This window comes from Mirounga angustirostris, unplaced genomic scaffold, assembly GCF_029215605.1.
Source record: "Mirounga angustirostris isolate CCGP_5_RB_7025 unplaced genomic scaffold, mMirAng1.0.hap1 SCAF_12, whole genome shotgun sequence".
Taxonomy (NCBI): Eukaryota; Metazoa; Chordata; class Mammalia; order Carnivora; family Phocidae; genus Mirounga; species Mirounga angustirostris.
In genome coordinates, this window is record NW_026991720.1 from 84,444,691 (window position 1) to 84,463,230 (window position 18,540).

The 18,540-nt window shown below is 35.6% G+C and overlaps 1 protein-coding gene across 2 annotated transcripts in view; it reads right to left on the reverse strand.

The window, feature by feature from the left end:
* Positions 1-3,614: 3,614 nt before the first annotated feature.
* Positions 3,615-18,540, reverse strand: part of RSBN1L (round spermatid basic protein 1 like) — a 69,315-nt gene continuing 54,389 nt past the window's right edge. For both annotated transcript variants that reach the window (XM_064575373.1, XM_045864820.3), the window contains 5 exons: positions 17,149-17,286; positions 15,456-15,598; positions 11,300-11,467; positions 10,282-10,390; positions 3,615-10,200 (listed from right to left, as the gene is read on the reverse strand). In XM_064575373.1, coding sequence (XP_064431443.1) covers positions 9,559-10,200; positions 10,282-10,390; positions 11,300-11,467; positions 15,456-15,598; positions 17,149-17,286 — 1,200 coding nt within the window. In that variant the 3' untranslated portion in view covers positions 3,615-9,558. The remainder of the gene's footprint in view (positions 10,201-10,281; positions 10,391-11,299; positions 11,468-15,455; positions 15,599-17,148; positions 17,287-18,540) is intronic.

Below are 18,540 nucleotides of genomic sequence, written 5' to 3' on the forward strand. Positions count from 1 at the left end.
AATTTTTTCTGTAAAGGTTTATCTAGTAAATAGTTTAAGCTTTGTGGGCTATACCATTTCTGTCTCAACAGCTCGGATCAGCTCTGTGATGAAAAAGAAGCCATAAACCATGGGTTATGTTCCAATAAAACTTTATGGACAATGAAACTTAAATTTTGTAAAATTTCCACATATCACAAGGTAGTATTCTTTCGACTTTTGTTCCAATTACTTAGAGCTATAAAAACTATCCTTGCCTCACAGCCATACAAAAAACACCTCTAAGCTAGGTCATAAAACAAGCAAAAGCAGAAATTCTGTGTGAGATTTCTAAGAGAAAAGGTGGGACAGGTCTCCAAGGAAATAAGAGAAACTGGTAAGAATTGTATCTAAAAGTCAGCACAATAACCAACCTGTTAACCCACTAGGATCAATTAATTGTAGTAGTGTCTGAGAGGTTCCCAGAAAGTAGAACTTTTTCTTAAAGTTAGTACACCGACAGCCTAAGCAAACAACTTGCAGCAGCATTGAGTTATTGACGTGCACCTCCTTGGTTCTGGCACCAATTCCAGTGTGTGTGTGATCCCCATACCACCAAGGAATTCTTTCAGTTCTGACACTACTTGGAAATATTATGTGATCCCACAGGTTAAGGGTTCGACCCCAGAAGACTCCTCCTCCCTCCAAACTTCAGATACCAAATACAAATCCAGCTATAGATTGGATGTTCCGACTTCCTTGATTAATCTGCTAGAGCAGCTCACAGAACTCAGACATTTTACAGACTAGATTACCAGTTTATTATGAAAGAATATAACTCAGGAACAGCAAGATGGAAGAAATGGTAAGGCAAGGTATGGGGAAGGGGCAAGGAGCTTCCATGCTCTCTGGGCATACCACTCTTGCCCCATCTCCTTGTGTTCACCATCCCAGAAGCTCTCTGAACCCTGTCCTTTTAGGATTTTATGGAGGCTTGATTACATAGCATATAAATTAAATCATTGGCCATTGGTGACTGAACCCTATCTCCAGTTCCTCTCCCCTGGGAGATAAGGAAGGAGGAAAGTTCCAACCCTTTAATCATTTGGTTGTTTCTCCCTGGCAACCAGCCCCCATCCTTAGGTTACCTAGGAGTTTTCCAAGTCACCGCATTAACATAAGCTCAAAAGACACCTTTATCACACTAACAGGAAATTCCAAGGAATTCCTGTGCCCAGAATAAGGATAAAGACCAGATGTATATTTCTTATACATTACAATGTCACAGTCTCAGTGGTTGGAATACATTTAAAACATTAAATAATTAGACAGAGCAGAAATTATGCTCACAGAAAAAGCAAAACTAACGGAATAATATATAAACAATATTGCAGAAAAATACTTTCCCATTTGTTTTTAGTTCTAGGATATTTCCTTTATAATACAAAGATTTAACTTAAACATGAAAGGTTCCTTATGAAGCCAGTATTTTCCAGGTCAGTATGGACAAGAAGTAACTTATTCTGGTTTGGGGCAAAAGATTTATCAAAAATTCTGAGTAAAAGCAACTTGTAAACAAAATAACTTTTTTAAGATTTGAAAATATGAAAAGTAGAAAATATTCAAAGAATTCACAACTTGTTCAGCAATATTTCATGAACACAGAGGCTGGGTATGGTGGTACCATCAATCCACCACATGAAACATGAACACAAATCCACCAACAGAGAGCTTTCAAGCACCAAGAAAATTTGTTGCTCACAGCTTCTAGAAGTAAAGATCCATCTGTGGGCTAAAGTTTACTGTGATTTTAAAAGTTATTAACCACCTTACAAATTAGGTCATCTGCTTTCCTCTCTGCTGTTTTACAGTGCAGCAAATAAGAGAAACGGATGTGACTGATGAACAGAAGTGATGGCCAAAAAAGGAGAGGAAACCACAGAACTTTCATTAGAGGCAGGCATATTACTATGCACCTGTGTCATCAAGAATAGTTCTCTTTACTGAGAGAAAATTAATCAGAATCCTTTTAGCATTATATTAAGAAACAGGCCACAAACTACAAAAGGAGTTTCCTTTAATCTTGATTGGTCATGTTTGCACAGTAAATGTCAGTTGTTTGGTGTTCTTATAATTCATGACGTAGTGAAGGTACACGGGAATTAGTGTTAGAAACAGGATAAAACAAAGAAAAAACCCTCATTATAATAATGATGGAAAAACTAAAGCACAGGTAAATGAAATGAAATCAGTCCCTGGTCATTGATAAATGGAGAAGTTTTAACTCCAAATGCTATTTCCAAAATAGGTTTGCTATTGAAGAAAAAAAAAATAAGAATTCATCCATGGAAGATACATACCAGTTATCAAATATGCCAAATAAAGTAACCCTAGGCTAAAAACTTTTATGAGAGGGATCTACTTTACACTTCAATGTTTTACTCTCATTTTGCTTGTCCTATGTTCAAATTACCATACTGTAATCATACTGATATCTTACACCACAAAGTAAATTTACTACCACTATCATCTATATACTACAAACCCAAATTTGTAATCAGGAAAAGGCAGTCTGTAACATGATTTTTGAATTGCTGGCCCTGGGCAAAATAGTGAACTAGGAACAAGTATGTTTTGGAAATCTACCTACCTCCACCATACCTCATGACCCCTTGATAAACATCTTCCTCTTCCCAGATGCTTATCCTTTGCCCAAAATTAGAGGAATACAGAGAAAAGATAGTGAGAAAGGCATAAAATGATTAGGCTGACCCAGAACATAGCTCTTCTATTCTTTTTACTATGTTAATTCCAGAATCAGAAGCTAACATTTGTAGTATCTACAATATATAAACCAATGCACTAAGCCTTGGGCATGTTCTGTCATTTAATTTTCACCACCAATTAGCAGAATAGGTTATTCCCTCCTCCCCTTTTACTGATATGAAATAAAAGCTAGGTGATTTCTCAACGTTATACAAGTGTATTCCCCTTTCATGAGCCATAGCTGTACTGCTCAAATGCCCTCAGCATAGTATCATACTAGTGAAGAAGGTCTGTGAAAATGTGCCACCTTTATGTCCTTGTCCCACTCCTGCAACAGAATGGATATTGACTAAAAATATGAGTGCATGTTATCACCTTCAATATTTTCAATTTTTGAGTATTTGTATCAATAGGGAGGCTTTATCTTGCCAAGTTAAGACTTAGCACGCTAAAAATCTGATTCAGACTATAAGATATTAAGGTGCTTCTTATATGATATTTGCCATTTTAATCACTTTAGGTCTAGTTTAAATTTACCCTCAATTTGTAATGAGTGTATCTCTAGTTAAAGAAAAAAGTTGGGTGAGTTTTACAGGTTTAACGATCTTTACAATACTTTCTCCACATTGCCCAATGGGCCTAGATATTTAACAGGTAGCTTCTTAAACTTTATTCATAAGACTGAAGTACAAAATAGAAACTCGGTCTCTTTATAGTGCCTGCTAATCTAATTTTCTCCACTTTTCTATTGCAATTCTAGAATTACATTACGAAATAAAGTCAGTTTTTATATCATAGAAACCCACATAGTTTTTCCCACCCCAGTAAAGTTAAGGTACAACTTTTGTTCCTTCAAATATTTATTGAATACCAAGTGTATATATTAGGTGTCAAGGATACAAAGGGATTAAAAAAGAAAAAACTTGTAACTTCTAGTTCATGGTTTAGGTAAAGCCCAACGTGTACTTAACTAATGTGTACATTAAATGATATGAACAAAGGGACACAAGAAGCAGAGCGAAGAAATGGTTCTACACCAGCTTTGGGGTGAGGGGACAGTTGGAACAGATGAACTCAGTAAAAGACACAGAAGAGAAGATGTTTAACTAGAGTTTTGAAAAAAGATTTCATGGTATTATATTCCAAGCAGAGATTTCCCCAGCAAAAGCAAAGAATTTTAAAAGTACACAAAGGAAATGGCAAGTCCTGGCTCCTGGTAAAGCTGAAAATTGGGCACATTAATGGAAGACTGGTGGATGAAGCTGGAAAGGAAGGGCCATATCATGAAGGCTTTTTGGTGTGATACTGAGATTTGGCTTCTAGACTTTAGGAAAGGAGCCACGGAATATTTCTAAGCAAAAGAGTAACAATCATATCTATCTTAGATTAATCTGGTAGTAACAAAGAATGGATTGGAATGGGGGTAGAGGCAGAGGACTGCAGGCAGCCTGGAACATTTTAGGCTATTTTAAGAGTCCAGGTAAGATGAACATCTACTATAACAAGAAAGTAGACAAATTATGAACATTTCCAGGGTCAACTCAAGAAAATCTCATGACACATTGTATATAGTTAGAAGAAAAGAGAAATCAGGTAACTGCAATGACTAGGTAGAGACATAGTGATGCCGATACCCAAATTAGGAGGGAAAGGAAGAGCTAATGCTTGGGGGCAAGGGAGAAGAGAAGGATTTAATTCTGATTACACAGATCCTTAGAGCTGAAGTGAGAAATCAAGGCTAACTGAAGTCATGAGGTCACGAAGATAATTCGGGGACAAAGTGTAGAGACCTAAAGAACCTGAGATTGCTTTAAATAGTGGTGGCTAAGGCAAAAGAAGACATCCAAAGAAATGGAAAAGCAAAACAGAACAGATAGGTCATACATAGAGTTTTAGGGAGTAAAAGATTGCTAACAAGTGCCACAAGGATTAAACAGAAGTATTAAGGGGTGCCTGGGTGGCTCAGTCATTAAGTGTCTGCCTTCGGCTCAAGTCATAATCCCAGGGTCCTGGGATCAAGCCCCGCATTGGGCTCCCTGCTCAGCGGGAAGCCTGCTTCTCCCTCTCCCACTCCCCCAGCTTGTGTTCCCTCTCTCGCTGTGACACTCTGTCAAATAAACAGAAGTATGAAATGAAGCCAATGAATTTGGCAGTCAAAAGGTGACCTTTGAGAGAACCACTTCAGCCGGGTGATTAAATTTGAGGATTAAGACAAAATTATAGTGAAATGAGGAAGTGAAGGCAGACAGAGTTTTCTAAGAACTCAGGAAGAGGTATGGAACAACAGCATAAACAAAAGCCAGACTAAAGTTTCTGTTTTTGTTTTTTTAAAGAAGATAGAAGACTCGAGATTTTTCACATAAACGTCTGGCTCAGTTAAAAACAAAAACAAAATTTCAAAGAAAGAAGAAACTTGGGTAGAGGGAGGATGTAGAACTGCCTGTCCAAATAAAATTTTAAACACCATATTATGCAAAATATTTGCAACTATACTGACTTGTCTCTGAATCTGCATACTTTGTAGTCTTCAGTAGTACCAAGGCAATGAACTTTACAGAAAAGCATACAGACTTAACATTTTAAAAATATAGATGCATAAATTCTGAATTTCAAAATGTGTAGAAGGATCCAGAGTGCTAATATTTTAATAGTGCAGTTCTTGGAAGGCAAATAATAGTAATAAAACATATAAGTAGTATGTTTTAATTTTACTTTTAATTTCTAGTTAACATAAATTCTATTTGCCTACATTTTATTCTCAGCTCATTCACACTCCCTGATTGGGCCTAAAATCCTAGAAGGGAAGATAACCTGAAATGCAAGATGTTATCCCCTCCTTTTTCCCTATCTCCCAGTAGAGATATGACCTAGAACATCTGTAAACGTAAAGAAGAAAAGCCATCTCTGCTTTTAGCCTCTTGTGCTTGACATTCTAAAAAGTGATGGTTTCCATCTGCAATATGCAGTATGTTAAAAAAAAAAGCCAGAGCAGAGATAGAGATTTATACTTCTTCTGAGTTGTCCTTTTAATTATTTTATCTGAGGTACACTGTCAGTGCCAAACATGTCAAACATAACTCTTTCATGAAATAGAAAAGGCATTCTAAAACCAGTAAAATTCTGTTTACATATCAAAGTAGTTACATCAGGTGGAATATTAATAATCAAGAGCTCTTCTATCACTCTGAAGACCTAAAACCCATCATGTCACTTTTTACCAGCTTAAAAGTATCTTGAAAACAATGCACTTTTGTCCTCCCCTCCTGGGACAGAAATAGTCCTGTCTAGAGAGAAGGGAAGTGATTTAGCATGCCATCCCAGCACCCACACTGAACTAGTTTAACAGCCTTGCTTAAAGTAATCCTCAATATTCTAGGTTGGCATGAATCAACTTTTGATAATTTTTAAGAGAAAAAAAAGACTTTCAGATTGGAATCACTTTCAAGATCTTATGGTTTCATTTGAAGACAAAGAAACAAGAACTCTTGAAGATGACGAGACGAAAATAAAATGTCAAATATAAGAAAATAATACAAAACAAAGGTAAAAAGATTACAGTTATCAATTTTAGTATTTATTGAAAGGTGGAAGACAAGGAAAATTCCTCTCACTCTAAAAACAAATCTTGCATCTCTGCTAAATGTAAAATGAATTTTTAGATATTTGCTTTACATGACAATAAACTTGTCCAACAAAATAACTGAATGCAAATTTACCAAAACAGTGCTAATCTATTATTTACAAAAATGATCTCACCTGCCATTATGTATTTGGGGAAAAAAACCGTTTCACACTCAGGAACACTAATGAAATACCTTGAGGACATAACACAAGAAATAAAATTCGTCCTACCCTCTCTGGCCCTTCCCTCCCTAAAGTTATAGAATAGATTGAAAATGAATATATGTGGGAATAAACATAGTATTTCCAATAATCTTACACACACACACACATGATTGAAAATGAATATATGTGGGAATAAACAGTATTTCCAATAATCTTACACACACACACACACCATGAGTGTTGTGCCTGATCAACCTAATCTTTATTTAAGGTCAGCAGCCTTAGGGACAAGGGAGATAATGAATAATGAATATGGCTTTAGTCAAGTTTTCAACTAAATATCACAAATGCTTAATTCTTTTGCTAGCTAACCAGCTAACCTGAGAATGGAAAAGATTCTACTTCTTCAATAGCTAATAGGTATGAACCAAAGTAATTTAAAAAAAAAAAAAAGCACTGTAGCAGACACCACTGAGGTACCTTAGTTTTTTTTAAAGGTCTGTGTATCGATTTAATAATTTACATAATAACTGTTTATATAGCATAAGATCATATAGAAACTACATCTTAAGTGCTTTATCGTTCTGGTCCAAGAAATTGGAAAAATCAACAAAAAAAGTGTGTTCAGGTAAAGAACTGGAATGTAGTAACTAGGAAACCATTAATATAAAGCAATATTGAAATAGAAATTATGTGTGTTTAACAAAGATAATCAGCAAGTTCTTAGATTGCATCCAAAGAGGATTTTAAAAATTATAACCCGTAAGACAAGGGATGTAACATTATTCAAGGTGACAAAGCTGTATCTTGAAATCTTGAGCCCACTGATTTATGTTTCATATATTTATATTGTAAAATGCATACATATATGTATTTTACAAAACGTTATAAATTTTCAAAATATGGAGAAGTTTGAGTATTGGTTATATAAGAAACTCTACCTAAAAGCAACCACTGTGGTTGTTTTAGATATGTCTTTTAGTTAAAAGTTTAAGGCTCAAGATATTTTGGAGGGATACCCTAAAGACATTTTATTACTGTATGATCTCATGTATCTACGTGTATACTACTGGAAAACTAAAATATTGTTAAATATATCACCCTACAATTAAAAAAGAAAACATTTTAACCACTTCAATTAAAAAAGAAAACATTTTAACCACATGCTCTCCTATTTCTCAATACTGGTTTGCTATGAACTTTTATATCCCCAAAAAGTAGATGCAAATGATAAATTTAGCTTAAAAGAGAAGATTAAAGTGGTGAGGAGTAGGCTAAGACGGTAACATATAAAACAAAATCCCTATTTACATTATCATGATTTATACCTTCCTTAACCCATGAAAATTCCTATATTGCAAATATATTGATTTCCTATAAACCACTGAGATTTCCTACAGTATTTGCCTAACCCTTTTAAACTGCGGGCCAGAAATGATGTCACTGCTGCAACTGATTTCAGTGGCTTCTCCCTAACCATAAAGATAAGCAGTTTTATGGGTACCACAAATGAGGCTGGAGCAGAAACAATTTCAACAGCAACACTAAACAAAAGACAGCACAAAGAATCTCAGTTAAAAGTCATCAACCAAAGTATGAGCCCAGAAAAATACCAAAGATAAATAAAATAAATGTGCAATGAGCAGTGTTCCTTACACCAAAGCATACATTAAAGACATTTGTTTGACTTTTAATTGCAGTAGTGGAAGCAGTCTCAAATAGTGCTGAAGCCCATCACTGAAGAGATCTATTTTAATCTTTAGCTAGGCAATCTTTAGCACTGGCAATCCTACCCGAATTTTACTTTCCAGGGCTTTTTTGGGAAAAAGGTAGGGAGAAGGATCCTTAGAAAAATGAGGTAACGCATCTTATTTTGTTAGTTATATCTCTGTATATGGCAGTTGAGTCATGGCCCTTAAGGTTTTGTATTTGTCAGACTTTCCTCCTGTTCTGCGAGAAAAATGTAAAAGAGGATTTTAACTGCTCACAACTAAACATTCTGTAACTAAAGATTTTTACTCAGCTACTATTAAATATAGTACAGGTGCTTATTAGTAAGAACATTTTCTCAACTTTTTCTCATTCCAGACACTCTATATATATAGAGAAGATTTACGTTAGGGCTATGTAATCTGGCCACGTAACTTCATGAGTTAGAAGAGTTCAATACCACTCACAGACCTTGTTTCTCCCAACTTTATAAAACTGCTTCTATTACCTAAACTGCTTTCTGAATGTTGAATATAAATATTTTAAAATGTATTCCAGGGAGTGAGGCTAGGAAGTTTCACATATTCATCTTATTCAGCAATTTAAGAAGTTATGCAAAATATGATATACATATCTATATATATTCCCATACATACACGCATTATATAAATATGCTTTCATAACTGAATCTTGTTTTCAAAAATGCTTACACAGTGTGGGGAATTTAAATATTCACTAGATTCGAATACTTACATTTGCACTCCATTACCACTCTAAATGGATACACCAGCAGAAACGTAATAGACCAAATAAATGACTTAACTGAATTGTCAGTTTGTCTTTTTGCAGACCCAACAGAAAACATTTTATTATTATGAACCTTTATTAAGTGGCTCCCATTTCAGTATAAATCACACTAAAAAGATTTTTTAAAAGCTATTTACACTACAGTGCTGACACATTAAAATGAAAAAAAAATTGGTATAAATAAGCTCTATGGAAAAGCCTTAAATTGTCAAAAAAGAATTCTGGCTCATATTACAAAAAATATATATATATATGTTAATGTCAGCTCTATTCTAAAACCTACAATTCCAAATCAAATGATTCTTTAAAGACTCCTTTTGTTTAAACCTGTAATATTTACAGTGCATCTGGCCCTAAGTGCTTTGATCCTTCACAGTTATGGACAGGCACTGAGGAATGTTACAAAGCTACATAAACTCTATTTTGTAACAGACTTGGGAGCAAGTCCTTGGCTTGCTTTCAGAATTCATGAATCTTTATTACATTATTAACTTTAAAAAAAAAAAAGAATTTTAAATGGTATGTACAAATTTAGCACAAAATGTCATCATCTTTTCTATCTTGATTTGAAGGTGCTGAACTATGTTGCCTTGTATCAACTAGACTTATGAGACTTCCAGGGCACAATTCTTCCTTTAAATCTTTGTTGCTATTTTCAAATTTAGAGTCCATGTCAATCTTAAATTCTGTAAATTGAACATGATCCAATTTTGCTTTAACATTCTTGCCATCCGTATTATTCGGTGCTCTAGTCTTTTCAGGAATATAAACATTCACAGGTTCTTCCTTGATTCTTACAGCTGCAATAGGTTCATGTTTAATCAGCTGTAATTCAGATTTAGAATGAAGTTTGTCTGAAAAATTAGAATCCAAGGAGGTTTTGCTTACAGCACAAATCACATGGTCAGTGTGAGGTCCAAGAACTGATGTTGTGGAATCTGGTGATGTGCCTGTTTCGTGAGTAGCTGTATTCTGAGCAGTCTCCTCCTCTGAGTGATACAACTTGAGCCGAACATGCCATGCTAAACTGCATACTGCTGAAACTGTCTTGAACTGATGAACAACATTCCTTGGAATAAAATAAATGTCATTATCATACAGCTGAATCCTGGCATAGCGGATGCCTTCCCTCCTCAGTTGATTAAGTTTTGCATCATCAACCCACTGGACACACTAAAAAAAAGAAACAGGAATACCATTAAGTCTTTTCTACAATAAAAATTAAACTGAAGACAATAATAGTTTAAGATATACCTGGGACAGTGGAGGTTCATGTAAATCTAACTGCATTCGTTGAACTACTTCTAAGAAATCTTCAGCATGAAAACAAATTACATCTTTGGTTATTCGGGGTTGAGCAGGCCTAAAAAAGAACATGAGATAATGAAGAATCTTCCATTAATGTTTCACTCTGTTAAGTCCTTATTAAATTTAAAGCAAAAATAGTTTGTGGTCAAAACAAAAGTACCTAGAAATAAAGTTAAAATGTAATTAGAAGATCACTCTACATATTTAAACAAAGGGATAAAACCATGAGTTTTGACCTAAACACAAATAAAAACTAACCTCATTTTATTATAGCTATGTATATAACCATATTTTGAAAAATTAAAATAATCTGAATTGGTTAATTATGCAAATCAAAAAACTAAGGGCTTTGTCTTAAAGGTCAATACTTCAACAAATTAAATGCTAAAGATGAAACTTTACTACATAAAAATTAGAGGTAGAGGGGCGCCTGGGTGGCTCAGTCGTTAAGCATCTGCCTTCGGCTCAGGTCATGATCCCAGGGTCCTGGGATCAAGCCCTGCATTGGGCTCCCTGCCCAGTGGGGAGCCTGCTTCTCCCTCTCCCCCTGCCCTTCTTGCTGTCTCTCTCTAAGTGAATAAATAAAATCTTCAAAAAAACAGTGATAAAATCTAAATGTTAGGGCTCCTGGGTGGCTCAGTCGGTTAAGCGTCTGCCTTCAGCTCAGGACATGATCCCAAGGTCCAGGGATCGAGTCCCACATCGGGCTCCCTGCTCAGCAGGGAGCCTGCTTCTCCCTCTCCAGTCAAACCCAAAGAGTAAGACTACATTCTAACAACTGAAAACCTTTGGTGCAATTATACAATTAGGATATCCAAATACAGTGAAAAATGAACCTTACTTTCCTTACAGTAAGGAGAATTACTGAGAAACTTCCCAAGAAAAATTTTAGAAGCCAAAAAAACCTATCATTAAAATAGCAATAGCTCAAAAACAAACACAAAAAGCAGTAGTTAATATATACCACTCTCCACAGTGCACAGCTTTCAACACTCCGACAGCAGCCGTAGTCTGTCGTTCAAAACCTTGTCCTATATGATCTGCATGGGCTCTTGTTCTGTCTTCAAAGAGCATCTCACGGGGCTCACTGGTTCGAGGTAGGTACTGCAGGTTTTTTATCTCATTGGTAGTTCTGTTAAAATAAAATTACATATATATAATATAAAGTGGAGGTGGGAGAGAGAGGCAGGCCTATGTATTAGGGCTTAATTGCCTTCAAACATTTGTATTGATGTACTGAGGCTTAATTGCCATGAAGCATTTAGATCACGTAATTCAGACAGAAGGAAATTTTAAATCACCTGCTCCCAAATCAGGTTCTATTTTTAAAATGAACAAGTACAAACAAAAACATATATAATCCCCTCCTTTTTCTAACATACGCTTCACAAAAGTGGCAGCTGTAGTGTGGATAGACTACTAAATTACAGATGGTGTGGTTTACCCGAAAGTTCCCCTGTCCAGAATCTTTACCTGAGGTTTGTTTGGGTCTTACCTGTAGAACCATGCCCCCACTCAAGTCACATGGCTAACGTAAGATATATATCTGGAACAAACAGGTAACTTTAAAAATGGATTAATATTTATAGAATACCTATTATATACCAGGTCCTATCTAGGCACTACAGCTAGTGAACAAGACAGTAATGAAAATAACAGACAAGTTTCCCCACTTTCATGAGAGTTCATACTCCAGTGAGAGAAAGACCAACAAATAAATAGCAAGAAAACACCAAATGATAACTGCTTCCACAAAACACGCAGGACTTATTGGAGGCAGAAAGAAAACCTTAGCTCTCTCTTGAAGGACAACCACCTGCCACCGGCACTCTCTCAGAGCTACTGCTCACCTAGATATGCACACAGAAGCTGCTACTTAGCCTCACTCAATGCAAAAACCCTCTAATTTTGCTGCAGAAGGGAAAATGAGTGAGAATTCCTTTGGGAGTCATCATCTTATTTATCCCTCTGTAGAGTTTTTCTGTTGCTTTCAGAGACAATTCCAGATTGCCCCCACAATTTTCTCCTCTCATCCTCATCTAAACCCCTAGAGTCAGTCGCTCTTCCTTACTTGTTCTCTAATTTCCCTAGAATCACTCTTTTCTTACTAGTTCTCTAATTTACCTAGAATCACCCTTTCTTACTAGTTCTCTAATTTCCCACTCTCAATCTCTACTACTTACTGCTCTTTGTGCACTCTTGTATTACAGTCGTATTACACACTCGCACACACAGGTGATGCTACAACATACCTTTTTTGCCCTTTGTGATTGATGTTCTATAGGTGTCAGAAAGCTAGATGATGACCTTAATTCCTATGGAAAGCTAACAGACTTTCAAGCCTACAACTTTGGTCCCATTAACACCACTTTTTTTTTTTTTATTTTATTTTATTACGTTATGTTAATCACCATACATTACATCATTAGTTTTTGATGTAGTCATTAACACCACATTCTAATGATTTAAGACTTTATATGAAGCCGGGCACCTGGGTGGCTCAGTCAGTTAGGCGGCTGCCTTCGGCTCAGGTCATGATCCTGGGGTCCTGGGATTGAGCCCCATGCCCGGCTCCCTGCTCAGTGGAGAGCCTGCTCCCTCTCCCTCTGCCTGCCACTCTGCCTACTTCTGCTCTCTATCAAATAAATAAATAAAATCTTAAAAAAAAAAAAAAAGACTTTATATGAAGCCTTTAGCACCGTGCCTTGGGCAGTGTTAGTAGTTGCTCAGACTACAATGTGATGTGAAATCACATTACATGGATGCTAATCCCTGAAGTACATACAAGCAGGTTCCTCAGAGGCCTGGTGAACTCCCTTAAATTACATGTAAAACTCTGTGGATATCTGTACTTGTTCTGGGGAGAGGCTTTCAGATCTCTAAATGATTTATAAATCCTAGTTAAGAACCACTGAGAAATACGCCAATTTTATCATTTACTACCAGCTTATAAATTAACTTGTAAAAATTTCATTCAACAGATATTTATTAAGCAGCAGGCACTCTGTTTATGTGCTAGAGACACATTAAGTAACAAGTACAACATGGGCTCCTGTCCTCATGCAACCTACAGTTTACTCAGTGACCATTTTCCCTGGTTTTTAAGATTAATAATCACTGTAATTAATAATAAAACATCTTTATAGACCTAAAAAAAGGTATCACCCACTCCATTCCCACCAATGTTAATTCTGTGTACATTTTTTCCACACTTTTCTGTGTTCACATAAATATACACTTAACACATGTTTATTTCTTTTCATACAAACAGAATCATACTGGCCATATTACTCTATATTTTGCTCTTTTCAAATGTCCTGAACAATCTTCCTGATCAACACACATAAATAACTCATTTATTTGAACTATTTCACCGTATTTTTTTTTAAGATTTTATTTTTTTAAGAAATCTCTACACCAAACATGGGGTTCGAACTCACAACCCCAAGATCAAGAGTCACATGTTCCACCAACTGAGCTAGCTAGCAGCCCCAAAGGAATGGATACTGGGGTTTTGGGGTTGTCTTTTTTTTAAAGATTTTATTTCGCCATATTCTTAATAGGAATGTACCAAAATGAATTCAACCATTCCACTGTTTATGGGCATTCAGACCATTTTAAACTCTTTCTCTCACTCCAAATAATGATGCAATTAATATTCTTATACATTTACCTTTAGTGCTTTCATTTCTTAGGACAGATTCCCAAAAGTGGTAGCGCTGGATCAAACAGTGTATGCATATATACATGTGTTAAACTTCATGAGCTACTGTTAAATTACTTTTACAGAATGATTATAGCAGCTCATCTTTCTACCAATAATATATAAATGATCCTGTTTCCTCACATACCTATGAGTCTAATATTATTGTTCTACTTTTTTTTGCCAGTGTAATAGGTAAAAAATAGTATCTCATAATTCTTTTAATATAACTGGCTGAGGCCTATTTTTCTACTGGGATATGTTACATTTTTCTTATCAATTTGGGAATGCTCTATGTCTATTAACTTTAGTCTGTCACATGTTACAAAATGTTTTAGTTAAGTGTATCATAGTTCTGAACTTTGTTAACTTTTCTCTAATAGTATTGTCGTTACATATTTTTATATTGCTTAGAAAGGTCTCTCCTAGGTTTAAAAACTTTATTCTTATATTTTAATTTTTTTCTCTATTATGTTCAAATCTCTAACTTACTTCTTTATTATTTTCTTTCAAATGGACTTCAATTATGCCACCCTTACTCATTAAATAAATCTTCCTTTTCCCATCTATCTCATACATTAAGTTCTCAATATACTTTGATCTATTTGGGTACTCTACCCTACTCCAGTGATCTTTTTGAGCTTTATAGTAATTTTTAGTATCTAGTAACACAAGGCCCCCCTCACTTACCTTCTCTTTCACAGTTTTCTTGGCTATTTGTTGACTTTACTTATTCTTCCTTCTAAACTTTTTTTTTTTTTTTAAGATTTTATTTATTTATTTGAGAGACAGAATGAGAGAGAGAGCACATGAGAGGGGGGAGAGTCAGAGGGAGAAGCAGACGCCCTGCTGAGCAGGGAGCCCGATGTGGGACTCGATCCCGGGACTCCAGGATCATGACCTGAGCTGAAGGCAGTCGCTCAACCAACTGAGCCACCCAGGCGCCCCTTCCTTCTAAACTTTAAAATCATTAAATCCAGTGCTGAAAGTGTGAGTTCAACTAAAATGCCAAAAATTTCAAAGGACTATCATTTTTATCCAATCTGGAACATAGTAGGGTTTTTTATTTGTTTCACTATTATTTTATACCCTCCAGAAGATGTTTACGCTTTCTTAGTATGGGTTCTGAATATTTTTTATTAAATTTATTCTAAAAGCTTACAATGTCTTTGTTGTGAAGGACATTTTTTCCATTCCTAATTACAATTTATTGTCATTTGCCCACATTTTTCAAGCCTTATTTATATTTGATCTATTACGAGAAATTTCATTAGCATGTGTAGCCATTTTTGAATTCACATTCCAAGTATGCTCTAAACGTTCCCTTTCTTCTTTCTCCGATTTTCAACACACACACACACACACACTCACCCAATGTACATCTATCCCTGGCAATAAAAATTGGTATTCAACATACCTTTTCCTTTTGAAAGGTGACTTTGGCATATCAGCCACAGGGATCATTTGTTCTCCTGGGCGTACCCACATGATGGGACCATCATCACTGTCTTTTCGACTCTCCAATTTCAGACTAGACAGGGTCCCCCATGGCAGCGTACACTAGAGGCAAACAATTACACAGAAACCAATTATTTTCAAAATGCATCTTCAAGTATACATTACATACTGCCCCCTTGACAAACCTTCATATGTACCTTTAATACTTATACATTTGAAATACAAACCTACATTGAACATATTCCTATGTAGTCATATATTTTCCTTCAAAAGTAGGATTTCAGACATACCAAGAGTAATTATTCTTGGATGGCTCCCTCCTTTTAACCCTGCCAGAAATATGATTCACTATATTCATCATTTGTTATTCTTCCTTCTACCAAATATAATAAGGGTCATATGATGTTAGTAAGTTGGCAAAATAAGCAAGTGTTCTCCATGAGAATCTATAAAAATGAACAATTTGTTTTAAAAAATAGAAATCTCAAAAAAATGGATACCTCTTTGATTCGCTATAATGAAAATTTAACAAAACAAAAAGGGAAACCAAATCAAAATCAAAATTTATTTGTTTAGTAGTTTCTTAAAGAGTTTGCTGGTCTAAAAGCAACTTTTCTTAAAAAAAAAAAAAAGAAATGTCTAAGGGCCATTGTCCATGGAACAGTGAGAATGGTTATTTTAAAAAACCATTCATCCCATCCCCTTTTAAGAAAGGGTAGAACTGTCACATGAAATTTCTCCTAAAAGAATGCATTTAGCTCATTTGTCTTTAAAATTAAAATCTGAAACATAAATATTTAAATAATGGTATTTTAAAAATACCACTCAAAATAAATGCAATCAAATTCCATAGTATTACTAGTTGGGAAAAAGAGAAAAGTAACAAAAGGTTTAAAAGGAATAAAAAAGGAAATGAAAGGGGAATGGATTGGAGTCAAAAAGATAAGTTAGAAAAAGTTAGAAAATGGAACAAGAAGAAGTGAAAAAAGAATAGATCTATAACAGATTACGTGGCAAATATTAGAGACAAATGGATTCTGTCACATTCTGACCTCTGAATTACTGATTAAATAACTACACAGCTCAGAAATTTCTCTCTCAATGGGATAGCCCCAGCAGCCCACAAGAAGAAATATTTTCTAGAATGCACAGATTACTGAAAAAATAAAAAGAATTTGGCTAGAAATCATTTAAAGAATTCAAAGGGGCCTTAAAGCTATGTAGCCTAAATGCAATGTTTTATGGATGCGGAAACTGAAGTCCAGAAAGTTTAAATGGCTTGCCCAACCCAGCGAGGTAGAGCCAAGATTGAAATACAGATGTATGATTTCCCAAGCCAGTTTTCCACAATGCCAAATTGCCATTCTTTTGTCCTAAACATTTAATTTAGTAGGCATCCTTCCTATACTTCTTAAATCCTCTGATACTCAGCTTATAAAAAGTTAATAAACAGATGGAACCTAATTTCCTAAAGTGGCAGCAACAAGCGTTATTTTTTGGTTCACCACTTAGCTCTGCCATTATAATTAATATCTGAGTCACATGCACACACACTATACAAGAATTATATTTCTGAAACAACTATGATTTGGTCACCGACAGCATGTGAGTGACACCCACAATTTAGACTGCTTGATATTGTTTTCTCTTACTTTTAAAAACGGTGAATCTTCCAACATGTCAAGGAATTCAGGGAAGTAATCTCCCACCTCTTCATCAACTGCTCCCACCAAGCTGATCTGTCGCATTGGGCCAGCTCTGTAAGTACCGTGAGAATATGTTCTTTTTACCTGAAGGATATGGATTTAATTAAAGGTTATAAATAAGATAATGCTTGCTATCATTGTGTAACAACAAATTATATTGTCTGAGAATATTAGAACATAATGTGAGGTAAGCAAATCAAAACAAAAAGGCCTTTACAAACAGTAAAAAAATAAAATAAAAAATAAGGCAAAAAAAAAATCCATACCAGAGCAAGCTATTTTACCTTCTCTAGCTATTCCTATACACTGCTTATGAAAACACAGGTAAGATAAACAGTACAATTCTAGATAGCAGACTATAACTTCTCCTCATTATACAGTTTATTATTTGATCTATAAGGCCAATGAAATTTATAGTCAAAAGTTCATATACCTACATTTTCCTAAACGGTTCATATCCTTTTATCAGAATTTCTAAAAGTAGACTGCCTGAAATGTTACATTTAACCATTACCAGTGGTTTGTATGTCTGAAAGGCCGCCAGGAATGATCTTCCCTTCTAGATCATACCATATTAATTAAGATCCAGTTTATATTTCTATGATTAACTCTGAGAAAAACTACTAGAGATTGAGAATCAGGAGTGCTAGGTCCCAATGCTACCTTTACTATCTAGCAGCTATGTGACCTTCAGAAATCACACAAATTCCTGTATTTTAGTTTCCTTAAGTGGAATGATCTACCTCAGACTGCTGAAGGAAATTTAATAATTACGTAAAGCTATAAAGCCACCCGCACAGTGCTAGCAGGGTAGCATTCAAGTATCAACTGAAATAAAACCACCTGCACCTCAAGAATCTTGATACATGGGTAGGGGAGCCTGGGTGGCTCAGTCGTTAAGCGTCTGCCTTCAGCTCAGGTCATGATCCCAGGGTCCTGGGATTGAGCCCTGCATCAGGCTCCTTCCTCAGCGGGAAGCCTGCTTCTCCCCCTGCTTGTGTTCCCTCTCTCGCTGTGTCTCTCTCTCTGTCAAATAAATAAATAAAATCTTTAAAAAAAAAAAAAAAGAATCTTGATACCTGAATTCTGGCAAGCACATTTAAATCCTGCAAAGAAATCTATGCCTTTTCATACCCTAACGTTAGGAAACAAGAATCTTTATAAAGCAAAACAACTTCCTTTCATGGGGCGCCTGGGTGGCTCAGTAGGTTAAGCATCCAACTCTTGATCTTGGCTCAGGTCATGATCTCAGGGACATGAGATCGAACCCAAGTGGGGCTTCATGCTCAGCGGGGAATCTACCTGAGATTCTCTCCCTCTCTCTCTCTGCCCCTTCCC